This window comes from Vanacampus margaritifer, chromosome 10 (genome assembly GCF_051991255.1).
Source record: "Vanacampus margaritifer isolate UIUO_Vmar chromosome 10, RoL_Vmar_1.0, whole genome shotgun sequence".
Classification (NCBI taxonomy): domain Eukaryota; kingdom Metazoa; phylum Chordata; class Actinopteri; order Syngnathiformes; family Syngnathidae; genus Vanacampus; species Vanacampus margaritifer.
In genome coordinates this window covers 17,659,878-17,676,917 of record NC_135441.1, presented here as the reverse complement: position 1 = coordinate 17,676,917, position 17,040 = coordinate 17,659,878, and the positions used below count along the sequence as shown (strand labels likewise).

General features: G+C 40.3%; 3 protein-coding genes across 3 annotated transcripts in view; 1 reads left to right on the top strand and 2 right to left on the bottom strand.

Annotated features, from left to right (window-relative positions):
- elf1 (E74-like ETS transcription factor 1) overlaps window positions 1–9,802 on the bottom strand; it is a 49,501-nt gene extending 39,699 nt beyond the window's left edge. Inside the window, 1 exon segment of the mRNA XM_077578705.1 lies at window positions 9,443–9,802. The gene's annotated coding sequence lies outside the window, so the exon portion shown is untranslated.
- A 466-nt stretch (window positions 9,803–10,268) lies between these two features.
- Window positions 10,269–12,656, top strand: ube2a (ubiquitin-conjugating enzyme E2A (RAD6 homolog)). The gene is made up of 6 exons (XM_077578711.1): window positions 10,269–10,619; window positions 11,051–11,131; window positions 11,215–11,240; window positions 11,475–11,564; window positions 11,650–11,738; window positions 11,826–12,656. Exons 1-6 carry the CDS (start codon window positions 10,576–10,578, stop codon window positions 11,952–11,954), a joined length of 459 nt encoding a protein of 152 aa, XP_077434837.1. The 5' UTR covers window positions 10,269–10,575; the 3' UTR covers window positions 11,955–12,656.
- Window positions 12,657–12,658: 2 nt separating this feature from the next.
- nkrf (NFKB repressing factor) lies at window positions 12,659–16,835 on the bottom strand. The gene is made up of 3 exons (XM_077578704.1): window positions 16,486–16,835; window positions 15,804–15,927; window positions 12,659–15,323 (listed from the first exon to the last, which is right to left on the bottom strand). The coding sequence occupies exons 2-3, from the start codon at window positions 15,904–15,906 to the stop codon at window positions 13,132–13,134; spliced, it is 2,295 nt and encodes a 764-aa protein (XP_077434830.1). The 5' UTR covers window positions 15,907–15,927; window positions 16,486–16,835; the 3' UTR covers window positions 12,659–13,131.
- Window positions 16,836–17,040: the final 205 nt, after the last annotated feature.

Here is a 17,040-nt window from a genome sequence, read left to right as displayed (position 1 = left end):
TTGGTAGAGGGGGGTCAAAATCTTGCCAGATTAGTGTTATATATTTGGAGGGGATCGTGTAATTTTGAGGCAGGAAAAAAAAGAGATATTTTTCAGACAAAGTCAGACATTTGACATAAAAAATAATAATAATAATAATAATAAAAATATTTTTTTGATTTATTTATTCATTTTGGTAGATTAGGGTCAAAATCTTGCCAGATTAGAGTTATATATTTGGAGGGAATCATGTCATTTTGAGGCAGGAAAAAAAAGAGATATTTTTCAGACAAAGTCAGACATTTGACATAAAAAATAATAATAATAATAATAAAAATGTATTTTTTATTTATTCATTCATTTTGGTAGATTAGGGTCAAAATCTTGCCAGATTAGAGTTATATATTTGGAGGAGATCATGTAATTTTGAGGCAGAAAAAAAAATATATATTTCAGACAAAGTCAGACATTTGACATATAAAAAAAAATAATAATAATAATAATAATTTTTATTTATTTATTTTGGTAGAGGGGGGTCAAAATCTTGCCAGATTAGTGTTATATATTTGGAGGAGATCATGTAATTTTGAGGCAGAAAAAAATATATATATTTCAGACAAAGTCAGACATTTGATATTAAAAATCATAATAATAATAATTCATATATCTATATATTCTTTTTTGGGGGGGGAGGGGGGGTAAATTAAGGTTAAATCTTGCCAGATTAGTGTTGGTGAGGCAGAAAAAAAGAATATATTTTTCAGACAAAGTCAGACATTTGACATTAAAAATAATAATAATAATAATAATAATAATTTATATTTTTTTCTATATTTTTTTTATTTACTTTTGGGGTAAATTAAGGTCAAAATCTTGCCAGATTTGTGTTATATATTTGGAGGGGATCATATCATTTTGAGGCAGGAAAAAAATAGATATTTTACATTAATAATAATAAAATAATAATAATAATGATAATAATAATTAGACAATTAAGTCATATAACGTGGTTACAAATTTAAATTGTTTCCTGGCCCATTTGCAAAGTGAAACTTTTGCAAATCAAATAATGTTCCATATTAAAATGAATGAAAGTGCAATGAATCCATCCTAAATTGTTCATAAACCAGTTCATTTTTATTTAAACTCATTATTTTCATTGCGAAACATCATGTATGTGTTAGAGTACTTTTGACAGCATTGATCGAGGGATATAGCTGTGACCTGGTGAGAAGCCGCTGATGAGATATGACATGTGAGCAAACAGGAAGCGGTGGTCTGTGGTGAGTACCAAAGCCTCTCTAGTACACGTTACCATCTGTACACCTCCTTTATGTCAAGCTTCGTCTGAAATCTATAGGACCATTATCAGGGCACATACAGTCCAAAAGGGACACCTGCACAATTGACCACATCTATAACGAGAGGGGTATCCATGTGCGAGAGAGTTTACTGTTTTTTTCCTCAAAATTATGTTATATGATTGATGTCGTCCATTTCTTGACAAGCAAGAGTGAAAACCAGCGCAAGGGAATACTTTTAAAAGAAGGTTTTAATTTTTTTTTTTTTTGATGTGTTCAAATCATTGTGTAACTGCAATTAAACTTCAAAAGCCTCCAAAAGTAATGGATTAGTGAGGCCTGTTCCGTAATTTTTGCAGTAGACTAAAAAAACATTTGGGTTGTAAGCAAAAACATTCACATGAGAGCGTCTACATCCAGATATTTACATTTTGATCTGAAACATGTCACAAATTGTAACTTGGGAGTCCGTAAAGTAGTTTGCAATAATATATTACTTTAACTCATTCACTGCCATTGACGGCTATAGACGTCCAAAATTCATTTGATCTATTTCTTTTAGTTAAAAAACAACAACACTTTTGTTAACAAGAGTATGAAAACCTAGAAAAAAATGTTTGTACCTTTAGAACAGATATAAAATTTGTGATTAATCGTGAGTTAACTATTGAAGTCATGCATTTAATTACAATTTAAAAAAATAATCCCCTGCCGCGATTTATAAAAAAAATATATATATATATATATATTAAAAATTAGGGGCGTCGGGCGATTCAATTTTTTTATCGTAATTAATCGCATGACTTCACTAGTTAACTCACGATTAATCACAAATTGTATATCTGTTCTAAATGTACAATAAAAAAAAATTATAGGTCTTCATACTCTTGTTAACAAAAGTGGTAAAAATGCTAAACTAATAGAAATAGTTCAAATGAATTTTTGACGTCTATAGCTGTCAATGGCAATGGATGAGTTAAAAAGGAAGGATGCATACTACAAACAGGGGAATGTGGGCAGTGACATGACAAGAGGAACTTTGAGGACAATGTAAGGAGGAACTACAGTGACAGTGAACTTGTGAGTGTTAGCTCCTCGCATGTATTTCCCCAAATGAATTCAAAATAGGAAGCGAGCTTTTCGACATTTTGGTGACTCAACAAGATCGTTTGAATTGCATTTGACACGCACTGAAAGACACACATAAAATGTAGTTCACAAAACACTCATTGCTTATATGATGGCGTTGTCTAATAAATGTAAGTGGTTAACTTTGTTACAGAATTTAGACAGTCCATCAAGATGAAAGGCCAAGCATTCAAGTAAGTAAATAAGACAAGACGGTAAGTGGTCATTTTGTATAAGTGGAACCGTGCCCCAATGGATCCAGCAGGTAGCGCTGTGGTACATATTTGTATTATTTATTATTTATTTATTATTTATATTTGTACTTTTATGTTTTGTTTTTTGTTTTTACTTAAGTAGCTGCTTCCCTACAATATTTTCCATATAAAAAAAACTGGATACCATTTATTGTTAGCTGAAGAAAGACACAGAGCAGCATGAAGGTGACACCCCCAAAGCACATGAAAAGATGCAATGCATTAATCATGGCAAGGGAATGTCTCTCCTCCTGCGATTACACGCCAGAATTGAGTCTGATAGTTTTTCATTACTTTGCATCACTGAGCAGGAACTCAGCAGGAATGTCCGCAGAACAAATCCAGAGGAGAGAAGCAACAAAGTTGGTTCAAATCAAATTCCATGGGTGATATCACTGCTGGGGCACGTGACCCCCCTTCAAGGGATGCGATTTTCTTTTTCAGCACTTCTCAATGAAAAATGGACCATGTTATTATCATATGAAAAAACAAGCCCCCTATTTTCAGCCTGTGTCTCGATTATCTCATTCACTGCCATTGACGGCTATAGACGTCAAAAATTCATTTGAACTATTTCTATTAGTTTAACAATTTTTTTCCACTTTTTTAACAAGAGTATGAAAACCTAGAAAAAATTATTGTACATTGTACATGAAGTCATACTATTAATTTTAATCGCCTAAAGCCCCTAGATTTTTTAAATTTTATTTTTCTTTAATTTTATTTTTCATTTTTATTTTATTTTTTATTTTATTTTTTATTATTTATTTTTTATTTTATTTTATTTTTTTTTTATTAGATTTTAATAATCTTAAAAAAAATTTAGTCTAGGTTTTCATACTTTTGTATGGCAAAAGTGGGAAAAAAAGGTAAAACTAATACAAATAGTTCAAATGAATTTTTGACGTTTATAAGCGTCAATGGCATTGAATAAGTTATAGGAGCAACTGCTACTGGATCGACAGATTCTACACACACCAGATCACACGTCATATTCCGTCTTTGCAACAGTCCCCAGAAGAATGACATTTAAGTATCAGAAAGAATCCAGATCATTCCGTTAAGAGTTATGCCAGAGTACTGTGGTCTCATAAACTCTGATAAGAACATCCTTGAGGGCCTGAGATACACGGGGGCTTTGGAGGACGCGCCGCATTGTTTGTGTGGCTCTGAGGTCAAGAAGAGAAAGACTGTCTGGACGGCCACGCGAGAGGCAAAGATAATCAGCACTTCAAATCAGAGGGGGAAAAAAAAACATTCAATGTTATGAGAACTCCACAGTTGAATCACACATCGGGAAACCTGAAAGCACAACTCTAGCGTAATCTAGATAGACCCGGTGGGGCACTCCTCGAATTGCTCCAGTGCAAAAATGGCCAGTGGCTGCAGCAGAATGCGCGAGCTGAGTGCAACTCATTAAATATAAAAGACACTAGTCTGCTCTCTACTCTAGTCAGATAACGTCACGCGGAGGTCATAGCTATGTTACGTACAATAACTCTTTTTCCATGAAAACAACATAAACACTCATTATTTAGTTCAGGACAACAGCTCCACTTTCCTCCAACGACCAGATTGGTGGAACTCAAGCTTCATTATTATTAAGCATATACTGCCCGCTTGTCACTCAAGGCCTGGGTTATAATAGCCATTGGCTCGTTGCAGTTGAATTATTCAACAATCCTCAAGGATGTGTGTCACGCTTAAATTAACTCAAACGACAAAATCTCTGTTCCGGTAAAATAGAACCTGTCGGCCCAAGCCACTCCTCAAATGTAGGTTACGTCAGCCATTTACGATGTACCATCATAAAAATATCAAAGCAGTGAGGTGAAGTAATCACATGACATTCTGTAAGAGTGATTCATCACAACGGAGGCAAAGTTAAAGGCTATGTCGTGTGTTGCACAAGCAGGGGAAACGCACAAATGTAACTTCATTCCAACCGTTAAAACAACAGAAGGGCCATTTTAGGCATATTTAGGAAAAGTTACTGGGAAAAGGGACAAGCACCTTGCGATACTCAATCTATAGATAGTAAAATCTCCTGAAATCATTACAAACACCCATGTCAACAATATTTTAAGAGTTCAATTGTCAATCAAGAAAGACAGAATGGTAGTTAGCAAGACGGTAGCTGCTTCTTCTGTTCCTGCCATTTTAGCCATTACGCTAACTGTAGCGTTTTAGTCAAGTGATAGAAAATATTAATTTACCACTGGAAGAAGCAAAATAAGTGTGCGCTCAATAATTCATAAAGCCGCTAATATTGTTGTAGTTTGTAGGTTTTATAGGTAGCCGTTCCTACTTTTTATGCTAATTTAGCAAGCTAAGCTACTATTTTAGATAGTAAAATCTCCTGAAATCATTACAAACACCCATATCAAAAATATTTTAAGAGTTCAATTGTCAATCAAGAAAGACAGAATGGTAGTTAGCAAGACGGTAGCTGCTTCTTCTGTTCCTGCCATTTTAGCCATTACGCTAACTGTAGTGTTTTAGTCAAGTGATAGAAAATATTAATTTACCACTGGAAGAAGCAAAATAAGTGTGCGCTCAATAATTCATAAAGCCGCTAATATTGTTGTAGTTTGTAGGTTTTATAGGTAGCCGTTCCTACCTTTTATGCTAATTTAGCAAGCTAAGCTAATTATAGCTTTGAGATAGTGTTGGCAAGTGTTCATAAAATGTTTAAAAGTTGGCACAGTAAGAAGAAGAAAAATAAGCAGAGTCTCGAATTCTGCAATCTTCATCTTTTTAAAGTGTGTAATAGTTGTTATGTCAATTTAGCTCGATGCCGATTAGCTGACAACAAATAAGGAAAAGGAGAATATTATACTCAAAGCTAAAGCAAGCACAACATACCTAATACCTCTTATAAACTCTAGGTCAACAAGAAATTATTTATTTATTGTTTTAAATGTCTTGTTCAATTCTCACTAGTAAAAAATAAATGAATTAAAAAATAATAATAATAATAATTACAAAAACTACAAAACCTTATTGTCTTTAAAAAAGAAAAACAATGACCGTATGGTCAATGCTGTTGGCCAGACATGCGAATGAGAGAGGAATGAGGCAGCAGGTGAACCCTCCCTTCCCTCTCCCCTCCCTCAACATGACGTCATGCACAGCAGCAGCAGCAGCAGCCTTCAACATGTCTGACAGGGTGCAATTCAGCTGTCACTATTGAAAGGAACTCTCGCAGTTCCCCCAACGAGGCTTCAGGCACGAGGAACGCGCCACAGAGAGCGGCGGTTGTTTTCTACCAACAAAAGGAGAAGTTAGACAGTTTTGTTTCGCTTTTTTTTCTGGGGGGACGGGGGGAGGGGGGGGGTCCTGCAATTGCGTGTGCATGTCATTGGTGGCATCAGCCTTCTTGTGGGACGGTGGAGTCAAAGCATTATGAACATTGCCACCTTGTGGTTACGGCTCAGGTGTCAAATGACAGAGTAAGGTAGTCATGGAGGGAAATGTAATCTATGGCAGTAATGACCACAGCTTGCACAGATTGTTAGTGTTGTCTCATACACAGTACACAGAGGACTTTTTGTTAAATGGGAATTAAAATGGTATTTAGGGAAACGGAATGGTGTGACACCAATATAACAGGTAATTGCAGTACTCCAAGTAGGTAGGTAGTAGGGTTGGGAATTTTTGCATGTCTCACGATTCATTCCGATTTTTGGGTGTGTGATTCGATTCAGAATGATTTTTGATACAAAATGATTTGATTAACAATGATTTTTGCTTCAATTTATAGACGTTCAAGGAATCGTAATGATCTACTCCAGTCCGACTCGCTAATGCTAACTAGTGCGCTACTCGCTGCACTTTTATCACTGCAAAAAACCCACTTTCATTGGAATAACTTGATCGTGACTTTTTCCTTCAACTCTCTAATGTGGCTACAACTTAACAGTGTATCAAACCGCGTGGAACCACACTGCCCCTCAGTGGCCATATTGGATACAACATGAACAGCGCTCTCAATAAAGGCGTACACAAACAAAGGGAAGACAGCATAAAATAATTTAAATAAAAACGATTTTGGGACATTTAAAATCTATTCTGAATCGTACTAAATGAGAATCGATTTTTTTGGCACACCCCTAGTAGGTAGGTAGGTAGGGTAGATGGAGTATTCACCAAAAGCAAACTTTAAAAAAAAAAAAGAAGAAGAAAGAAATTTTGAACTTATTGTACTTGTCTGTGTCGCAGCCGTCCTGAAAGCTTTTTTGAAACTTGAGCAGCGCTGCCTTCCAAATAGCTTATGAGCTCAATTTGTCTCTTTTGTGTTGTCCGATCAATACGCGGCGGGCCATTAAGAAGGCCGAGCAGACTTCAGACAAGCAAGACAAGAAAGACCCAAGGAGCTAGCCTTTGGTCAATAAAAAAAAAGGCAGAGTCTTAGCTGTGCAGGATCACACAGGAGGAGTGACTTCGCTGTCACGGGATAAGAAGGCTGCCGGGAAGCCACACATTCTCTAATCTGCACACACACACACACACACACACACACACAAGGATGAGCATATCACAAGGCAACAGTATGGCGGGATGGTGTAAAAACAAATGGCACGGGGCGAGCCTTCGCTGGAGTATATTTGGAAACTCTCGCTGGGGATAATTGCTTTCAGTGGATTGAAGTTTCCAATTATCCCTCTAGTGATCCCACCATGGGAAAACTGGACGGGAGGGGGGGGGGCACTAGGGGAGATTCTTGTCTTGTCGTTCGGTCTCCCCCCTCCCACCACCAGCGTCACCGCCGTCTCCTCTGAAGGGAGCAGGCGACCAATGAGGTCGGGCGAGAGCGTCCCATGGCAAAAAAAAAAAAAAAAACCTCTTAGGCCAAAAATGTAAACATCTGGGAAACATTTCAGACTCCCCGAGAGACTCGTATTGATCACACACACAATAGTGTGTGTACTGTACAGCAATGTTGTACGTAAATAAAAGAGAGGGAGCTCACAGAAATTTTCATAAACATTCCTCCGAAATCCTGTCTTGGAAGAAAATAAAGCTCAGAGGGTGACGTCATGTGAAGGCGATGGCCTCCCGTAAGCACCTGTGCTTTTACACCACAAGACATAAAGTCGGCTATTCTTGTCCTGATGTGGGACATTTTGTAAAAAAAAAAAAGAAAAAAGAAAAAGATTCATGACGTGCTGACATAAGTCAACACGTCTCTTTTGGACAACAAAATACTCACAAACACGCTCGAGCTTTCTTTTTCTTTCTTTTTTTACACTAGACAGTTAAGAATGTTAAAATACATGAACTTCCTGCTACCTCACCACTTCCTTACATCACACGCCAGACACATTCCATTAATGCTAACTCAAACACTCTCTATGGTGGTACAAACAAATTAGTTCTACTTGTATCATTCCCTATATTGTCACCTTCTTAACTCATTTACTGCCATTGACGGCTATAGACGTCAAAAATTTCATTTGAACTATTTCTATTAGTTAGTTCAACATTTTTTTCCACTTTTGTTAACAAGAGTATGAAAACCTAGGGAGAAAAATATTGTACATTTAGACCAGATATAAAATTTGTGATTAATTCTGAGTTAACTATTGAAGTCATGTGATTAATTACAATTAAAAAAATGTAATCGCCAGACGCCCTAATTTTTAATAATCTTTTCTTTCTTTCTTTTTTAAATAATCTTTTTTCAAAAAAAGTAAAGATGATTAAAAAATTAGGTCGTCAGTCAATTAAATGTTTTTATTGTAATTCATCGCATTACTTCAATAGTTAACTCATGATTAATCACAAATTTTATATCTGTTCTAAATGTACAATAAAAAAATGTCTAGGTTTTCATACTCTTGTTAACAAAGTGGAAAAATGTTCAACTAATAGAAATAGTTCAAATGAATTTTTGACGTCTAAAGCCGTCAATGGCAGTGAATGAGTTAAAATACTGGCCTAAGTCATGTTTTGACTCTCTTTTTTTGCCTTAATAAAGTCCACATGATTCAAGTACAGTCCATCCTTAGTGAAACAGATCATTCAATTTGACCCCTGAAATGAAATTATTAATAAATATAATATAATCAGTACTGTATTTGGTTCATTAAAAAAATGTTTTAAAAAAAATACTTGGGCCATTGTTTTAGGAAGGTGACGATATGGAACATTTTAATATGTCGACATTACTAAACAAAGAATACTGGAAGTCAGCTGTGTTTAGTCTTAATGTGAAGAGACTCGCCTCACAGGCACATGTAGTGGCCTCCAAAAGTCAGCCAATAATAGCATGGATTACTTTCTTTTCACGTTTATATCAGTCAATAATATTAAAATTATATTCTAATCTCTGCCTAAAGTTGCCTGATGATGGTGGTTTGACAATGGAACAGATTGTTTCTAATATTTTCTGTGGGATAACCCATGTGCCGATACTTTTGTTTTTACGAATAAAGCCTGTTTTTGATGAACACTTGGGCCCGCTGTGTATGTTAGTCATGATTGTGGTTTTTGAAGAGCTTTTTTTAGGTGGTAGTTGTAAGAAGTTTTGAGAAACCACTGGTGTGTAGCAGTGCAAGTAACCAGGCAACAGCAAGCACTCGCAACCTGAGTTAATTTGGATCAACTTTAGACCCATTGTCTCTTATTAAGAACAATTTGCTGTGTATGTCATCCAGCCTAATCCCATTACCAGACGCAATCTCTTCACAGCCGCATTTTAAACGCAATAAACGTGAAGAATACACGCGCTGTTTACATTATAACAGCGAAATGTGTAATATGGAAACTTGAACTCACCCCAGACGAGGATGGCTAAAACGTTCCCGACATCTTCGGGAATAAAAAAAGAAAAGAAAAATAACAGCATAATCCAAAAACGGAGAAGGAGAGCCGAGGCGACTAGAGCGGGTAGCGGTTGAAGGCTCCTGCCGCGGCTCCCTGCCTGGCACAACGTTGACGTCCTCTCCAATAATGCGTGGGGAATTCCTAGCAGTCACATTTTCCTGGGAAGCGATTGGTCCCTACCGTGCCGAAAAGTTTTGAAGGGGTTTTCAGTCTGGAAGAAGTCAGTGAATAGTGAACACGATTTTGGGGAATTTTAAGTAGGGGGGATTGTTTTTAATGGGTTTTCTTTTCACTCGGTAGCTATAAAGCGTGTTTGTGTTCTTCTTGTTTTAAATCAACGCAGGTGTGTCATATACGTCAATATGGAAATTTCCCTGGTCTGAGAAACGGTGTAAGGCGGAGTCTAAATCGGGAATCGAACCCCCATCACCAATTTGTGAACTAGATATCTAAAGGATGCATTTTCCTTTTGCTTTGTTGAAAACAAACTAATCGCCAAGAAGAAGAGTAGCACGCTATCTCGTGGCCATTCATAGTAACAGCCATTAAAAAAAAAACTCAAGACAGACATCGCTATATACGACGCGAATTAAGTATGTTAAAAAAATAAAACTTCATATAAAATTTAAATAACATTCGGAAGGAGTATACATGAGGAAAAAATAAAATACACGTGTTAAAAAATAGCTATGGGCGCTTGATGCATGACGTAATAGTTTCTGGAATGTTCCATTTGTGCGGCTCGCGCCTTCAAATTCAGTTGCTTTAAATGTGACGATATTACACTTATTACGCGTATACATTGATAATGATAAATCCACACGCTCTAGGATATAATTTAATGCATTTGTATTTGTGTATAAACCTGTAAATTTGAACCAAAGGGCAATAGTGTACCCTTTCTAATACTTGTGGTTGCGTCCATGGGCTAGCGGCGGAGATAGCCAAATATTTGACAAACTATCAATCGGCATCCAGTTAGCGTAGTGTTGAAACTAATCGCGTATTTAGATTTAAAACATACTTCCCTGTGCTTTAGCTCGGTCTCCCTGTGTCCCCGATACGTACATTTAAGTGTGAGCAGGATGTCAACTCCGGCGAGACGACGTTTAATGAGAGATTTTAAACGGTAAGGGAAACGAAAACAAGGCAAGTAGCTAAAAGCTAACATTAGCAAGCCGAGGGCTAGCCCGTAAGCGTTGCTACATTTTCCACAGTGCCATCAAATCCGGTGGTGTTTTCAAGCACCTCTGTCTTTCGTCGGGGTGTTGGGTAGTTTAACGCGTTAACTTAACTGTATTGGATATTGACGGGGCGAATTAGATGTGTTGAAAACCCCATCGTCGATACCAGTGTTAGCATTTTAGCTCGTGATACGTATGGCCACGGTTCGTCTTGCCAGTCAGGATTTTAGGTGATGCGTTGAAGTACTTCACGTAAATCTTCAAGATTGGATTTAAACTCAACCCTTAATTATGACTTTTAGTGACCGGACATTCATAGATTAATAGCAGCATTCATCACGATTACACCAACTTGTTTTTGTGCTTTATTCGTCAGCCTGCAGGAAGATCCTCCAGCTGGAGTCAGTGGGGCCCCCTCAGAAAACAATATTATGGTGTGGAATGCTGTCATTTTTGGGTAAGTTGGCTACGAACTATAATCAAACACGCTTTATGACATTTTACATCTCACTAACTTAATTGTTTTTTTTTTGGTCTTAGGCCAGAGGGAACTCCTTTTGAAGATGGTAAGTTCTAAAGCGTTAGGTGTGCTTTATTAATCAACATTCACTTTGAATAAAATAAGTCTTGGTTTATCGAATTATATATCTGTGTGTTAGAAAAGTTACAAAGCAATATTTATGTATAGGTTCAAGATCCACAAATAAGTTAATTTGTCATTTTTCAATGTTTCAACGTATTTGTAATTCACAGTTATCCCTGACAGTTTTCTGTAATGCTGATATTTTTCCATCTTCCAGGAACATTCAAACTTACCATTGAGTTCACAGAGGAATATCCAAATAAGCCTCCAACTGTGAGATTTGTCTCTAAAATGTTTCATCCCAATGGTAAGTGAATCTGTTGTTCTTATGCTCAATTATGTGATAATCGTATGTCACGGTACGATTGCTAACACTTTGCTCCTTTTTGAAGTATACGCCGACGGCAGCATATGCTTAGATATACTTCAGAATCGTTGGAGTCCCACTTACGATGTGTCTTCAATATTAACTTCAATACAGGTAATAAATGCCACATTGATGGCGCTGGCTTTTAAAAGTCTTGCACTCATCTGCTGACATGCTTTTGTCGTTTTGTTTTCCCCAAAGTCTTTACTGGACGAGCCCAACCCAAACAGTCCGGCCAACAGCCAGGCAGCCCAGCTGTACCAGGAGAACAAGCGGGAGTACGAGAAGAGGGTTTCTGCTATCGTTGAACAGAGTTGGCGCGACTGTTGACCCGCATCGTGGTCCCCGCCATGAACAGTGTGTCCGACCCCCCCCCCCCCCCCCCCCGAGTCGTCACCTCATCTCACAGTATACGTTTGTCCCCTCTGCAAAAAAAAAATGTTGATTGCCAAGTTTGTACGCTGTTGTGTTTGTGGCATTCACTTCTGCTGAATGCGGTTGTCAGGCTAAAAGTGTTTGTTAAAAAAAAAAAAAAGTTAATGTACCTTGTTATATCTGGGTTACTTGCCTCTTTTTTGTGCAAAGTGGCTACTAACTACATGCTAGCTGTAAAACCACCTACTGTTCTTATTTCCACACCAAAAATATTAATGGGTACATATTTCTTTTGTTTCAGCGTGCTTTGTTTTGCCTTTCAAGTGGGACTGATTTTTTTGTTTTTGTTTCTCATCGAAGCATTCGAATTAACCTGACACGGACATTTATTCGTCCCTCTTACAAGCTGCCTTCTGGATTTCAGATGCTCTTTATGTTTTGAGTGCTACACACGACATGAGTGCCACCTTTAGGCACATGGTTTTATGAACAAAATGCTGATGTTTAAAAACTGAGGCTATTTCTAAGCTACGTCACAATCATACAAAATCAGTGGTCAGGGTAACGTGATCGTAAAGGATTTGTCTTACTAAAGTTTGCACTGGTAACCCATGTAACAAACTGTACATTTTCTTGTAAATAAAAGGATATACAATACATTACGGGTCTTCCCTTTTAATGAAGGTAGGCCTTGTCAAATCAGTTTTATTTTATTCGCCGACATGTCTGGACACACACATTTTGTCAATGCAGACACAGTTGTACAATAACCATGGAAAGTGCTACCACAATTGAGTTGCAAAAAAATAGTGCATGACTCCCATCAAGAGTTAACGGTTCCATAGTCCAATTGTTACATGAATCGACTAGCATTACATGTTTTACACACACACACACAGTGAGATAGTCTCAAACTTTTGGTGACTACGAAAACTATGATCCTCATCAAGACACTGAGCACAAGCTTATGCAAAAGTAAACCAGACATGAATAGAAATGCAAAAGCTTGAGACCATTTCTTGAGAAAGGAATGTAAGGAGCCCTCCAGGCTTTACCTGAAGAGTCCAAAAGGTGAACGTGGATTTGTTACACAGATTTGTTCCAAAGCTGGCAGCTGGAGTTGACATGCAAATTAGTGCGAGGCCTGAGGTTTGACCAGTTCGTAGCGGCCCACTTGGCCTTCCTGCAGGAGCTGTCCGATGAGCTGATTGGTGTCCACCCGGCGGCTGACGATGAGGAAGCGCTGCTTGCCCTGCCCGTACGACTTGCTCCGCAGGCCGTACTTTTGAGACACCTGGTGGATCTGCTTGCGCTCGTCGTTGGTCAGGTCGGTGGAGAAGCGGAGGTCGTCCTGGCGGTCCGAGCTGACGTAGTTGCGGATGATGTCTTCGATGTCCCGTTTGGTGAGCTGGCCCCCGAACTTGTCCGTTTCCAGACCCAAGCCCTCCCTGGAGAACTGCTCCTTGACTTTGATGGGCTCGGCGATACCTTCGCCGTCTCGGCCCAAGCCTCCTCCCGTCCAACCCATCTTGCGCAGCAGCTGGTTCCCGATGTTGTCCTCCTTTATCTCCTGCCGCATAGACTCCTCCCCCGAGCGACCCAGGATCTGGGAGCGGGAGATGGCGTCGTTGTGGCCCTCCTTCCTCAGGTTGGACTTGACCACGGCCTGCGTCTGTCTCAGGGTGTCTAAGGCCTCCTGGGCCGCGATGTGCTTCACCTGCTTTTTGGCCCCCACTCCCGCTGCCACAAATTGTCCTTCCAAGTACACTTCGCACCTCCAGCGTTGATCGGGCAAATAGATGAACTTGTAGTCGGCCGGCACCTTGTTGAACTGCGCCGTGTCGTTGATGATGCACACGGCGTTATCGGAATTCTCCAAGACCACCAGCTCGCTCAGATGTTTCTTCCTCATACCGAATTGGCCGCCGGAGGACTCCGACTGCTGATATCCCCGGCCGTGCTGGTGGGGCGCTTGCTGCTGCCGCTCCGCCTGGTTCAAGCGCAGCCTCACCAGTGCCTCCGCTGCCGCGGCGTGCTTGGAGTTCTTTTTGGTGCCGCTGGCCTGCGCCACCATTTCGTCCTGCACGTAGACGCTGCACAGCCAGGAGCCGTTGGGCAGCAGCTCGAACTTGTAGTCCACCTTCATGTGACTGAACGCCGCCGAATTATTCAGGATGCAGATGGCGTCTTGGGCGTTGTCCATGACCACAAACTCGGTCCAGTGCTTGCGCATGTCGGGCTCGTAGGGCCCCTTAAAGCTGGGGTAGCCGATGTTCTCCGGGTTCCAAAGAGCGGGCGTGAAGGCGGGGAGGGGGCAGTTGATCTGGCACACCACAACGTCGTAGAGCGTCGTGTGTCGGTATTTGCGCGGCACCACGCACACCTCCACGGGCTTCATGAAGAGTTTGACGGCGTGCTCCGAGGCGCGGTCCCTCGCTCCGTTTTTACTGCCCGAGTATCCCGTGGCCAGGTAGACCCCCTGACATCTCAGCTCGCAGGCATAGCCGTCCGCCGGCACTTTGCGGTTCTTGGGTAGGTCGGCGTGAGGGATATCCTTGAGGTTGACGTAAACGTACTGAGGGTTGGTCTTGCAGGCCTGGATGCTGCGGCTCAACATGAAACTGTAATTTGGGGTATCCGTTCCGGTCGCGTACTGAGGGTCCCAAAAAGAAGCCGCCAAAGCCGACGCCAGACCGGCGACCAGCCTCTGCTTCTCCACCAGCGTGACCTGGTTGATAGGGAGCGGCTGCGACGAAGCCGCCGGCTGAGGGGCGGGAGGGCCGCCGTACGCCCGGTGATGAGGGCAATCCTGGTGGCTGTACTCCAAACTCTGACGTCCACAGTCCCAGCCACCGGATCGGTTCCCTCCCCAGTACCCGTTGTTGTGCCTGTAGGGCTGCGAGTAGGAATCAGTGTTGCGAGAGCTATGGGCCTCATACTTGTTCATATAGTCTTGTTGTACTTTTGCCATAAAGTTTGATGAGAAGCCTTGGCCTCCGTAGCCAAAGCTGACTGGGCCGCCTGAAGGATTTCTGTCCCGGTCCCGAGTCCTACGGGAAGCCCAAGAGTCAAAACCAGGCCTGAGGGAGTAGCCGCTCGGCGCTCTGCCGGTGCTGCCGTACGAAGCGTGTTCATAATCCCTGTATCGGCCAGCGTGCGACTCGTTCCTTCTGGGCTCCTTATCATTCTCCTTCTCATCAGCGCCGCTTGCTACTCTGCCGGCACCAGCGCTGCTGCAGTTGCCGCCGCTGACAAACTGCACGGGCTCAAATCGAGGTCGCGAACCAAACTTTGACATGGGCATCTTCCTCATGGGCTCTTCTCCTGGAAACGTAAAATACAGAAACGTTAGTGAGGACATCAATTCAAAATTGGCACTTGTAAGATTTCAATTATATATCCGTTGGTATACTGGTGCTAGAAAAGTACTGCGATGTACAACGCCATCAAAAATCAAACAATGTCACATATTTACTTCTGCCCAATTCAGCAGATAGCCTTTTTTTCAGAACTGGTAGCTAAGTCTACTTGCGTCAAGCTGTGTGTTACTCCAAGTACTTTTGCTAATTTATTGTGCTGCTTATCAGAAGCTAATGCTAATAATGCCGTTTGCTAATGCTAATCTGCGCTGTTCTGCTTGGATTTTGGATTTGAAAATGATAGTGGTGCTGGATGAAAATGGCAACTCTGGGTAGCTCACCTAATATTGACTTGATGAGCAAGCACTGTAGTGGAGAGACTAAATTGTGTACAAGCTGATTAATTAAATGTTCCTTGTCATGTCTCCTCAAAACAAGATCTCACCGCCATCAGAAGAAATATGTCTCTTTTTTGCTTCGAAGTTGTAACTCAGGTCAAAGGAGCGCATTTCGCCTGCACCGCTGCCCTCTGCCATCACCAGGAGCATCCAGTCAAAACCAGGCCATACCTGAGAGCACACCAAAGACGACAAAAACATGCTACATTAACATGTGTCAAGAAACGTGACAAATTCAACACAAGTCAAATAAATAATTTGGAAAGTGATTTTCCCATAATTAATACTACTACTAAAATGGATTTTGGAACTGTCGGAAATCGAGGAGTCCTTTATCAAGTACGCATGCCTGTTCAACTTGAGTTGTAGAGTGTTTACTTTTTTTTATAGCTATAAATAAAGATCATGCCAAATGAAATTAAAACTTGTTGCGATGAATACAGTTGATTGTGAGATGCGTCTACTGAAGGATAGACTAGCATTACGGATGGGCAGCAACTGCCATGCTGTCACAGTCAATACAACCATGAGGATAAGCTACAGCAATTCATATACTTGACACTGACTTGAAGAGAATATGATTGTGTTTGAGGTGATGCTGCACGCATTTAAATGACCCACAGAAACAGTAGGCCGACGTCGCTACCCATTAGCGTTGGAGCCAAAGGTTTCGCTTTTTAAGACTGCTTCGTGTGCGTGTGTGAGCGGTCACATTTGTAGTCCTCTTACCCTTATCTGCAGGTAGCCTGTATCGACTCATCCGCTGTTTTTTTTTCTAGTTGCTCGTAATATATTGAATATAAAAATATTAGCCGTCGTGGTAGCCTCTTTTAGCTAACTTACGTTAGCGAGAGCAACTAGCTGGCTATGCATGCAGAAAATAAATTAAATAACCGGTTCATTGACGTTCTAAATCGTCTCCAAAGAAATTAAGAACGTTTTAGGTCAGCGTCCCTTGGGAAAATGCAACTCGGGCAGCATATGAGTCGACTACGCAGGCAAAATCATCCATTTTCTGCTGCCCCTAGCTTACATCCGTCATGGCGTCATTCGCTGTACTATAGTACCCACAATGCTTTGCGGCAAGTACAACAGTACAGTAAACAGCTTTTTGCCTTAAAAAAAATATACAAAAAAGTTAATTTGTTATTTCAGTTGAATGTACACTTCATTTTCTACTTTTGCTTTTAATTCCCAAGTCAAACTAAAATTTAAAAGAATTGGACACATACCCCATTCAATCAAGTAAATAGCAAATAAATATAGTAATAACGACAAAACTGT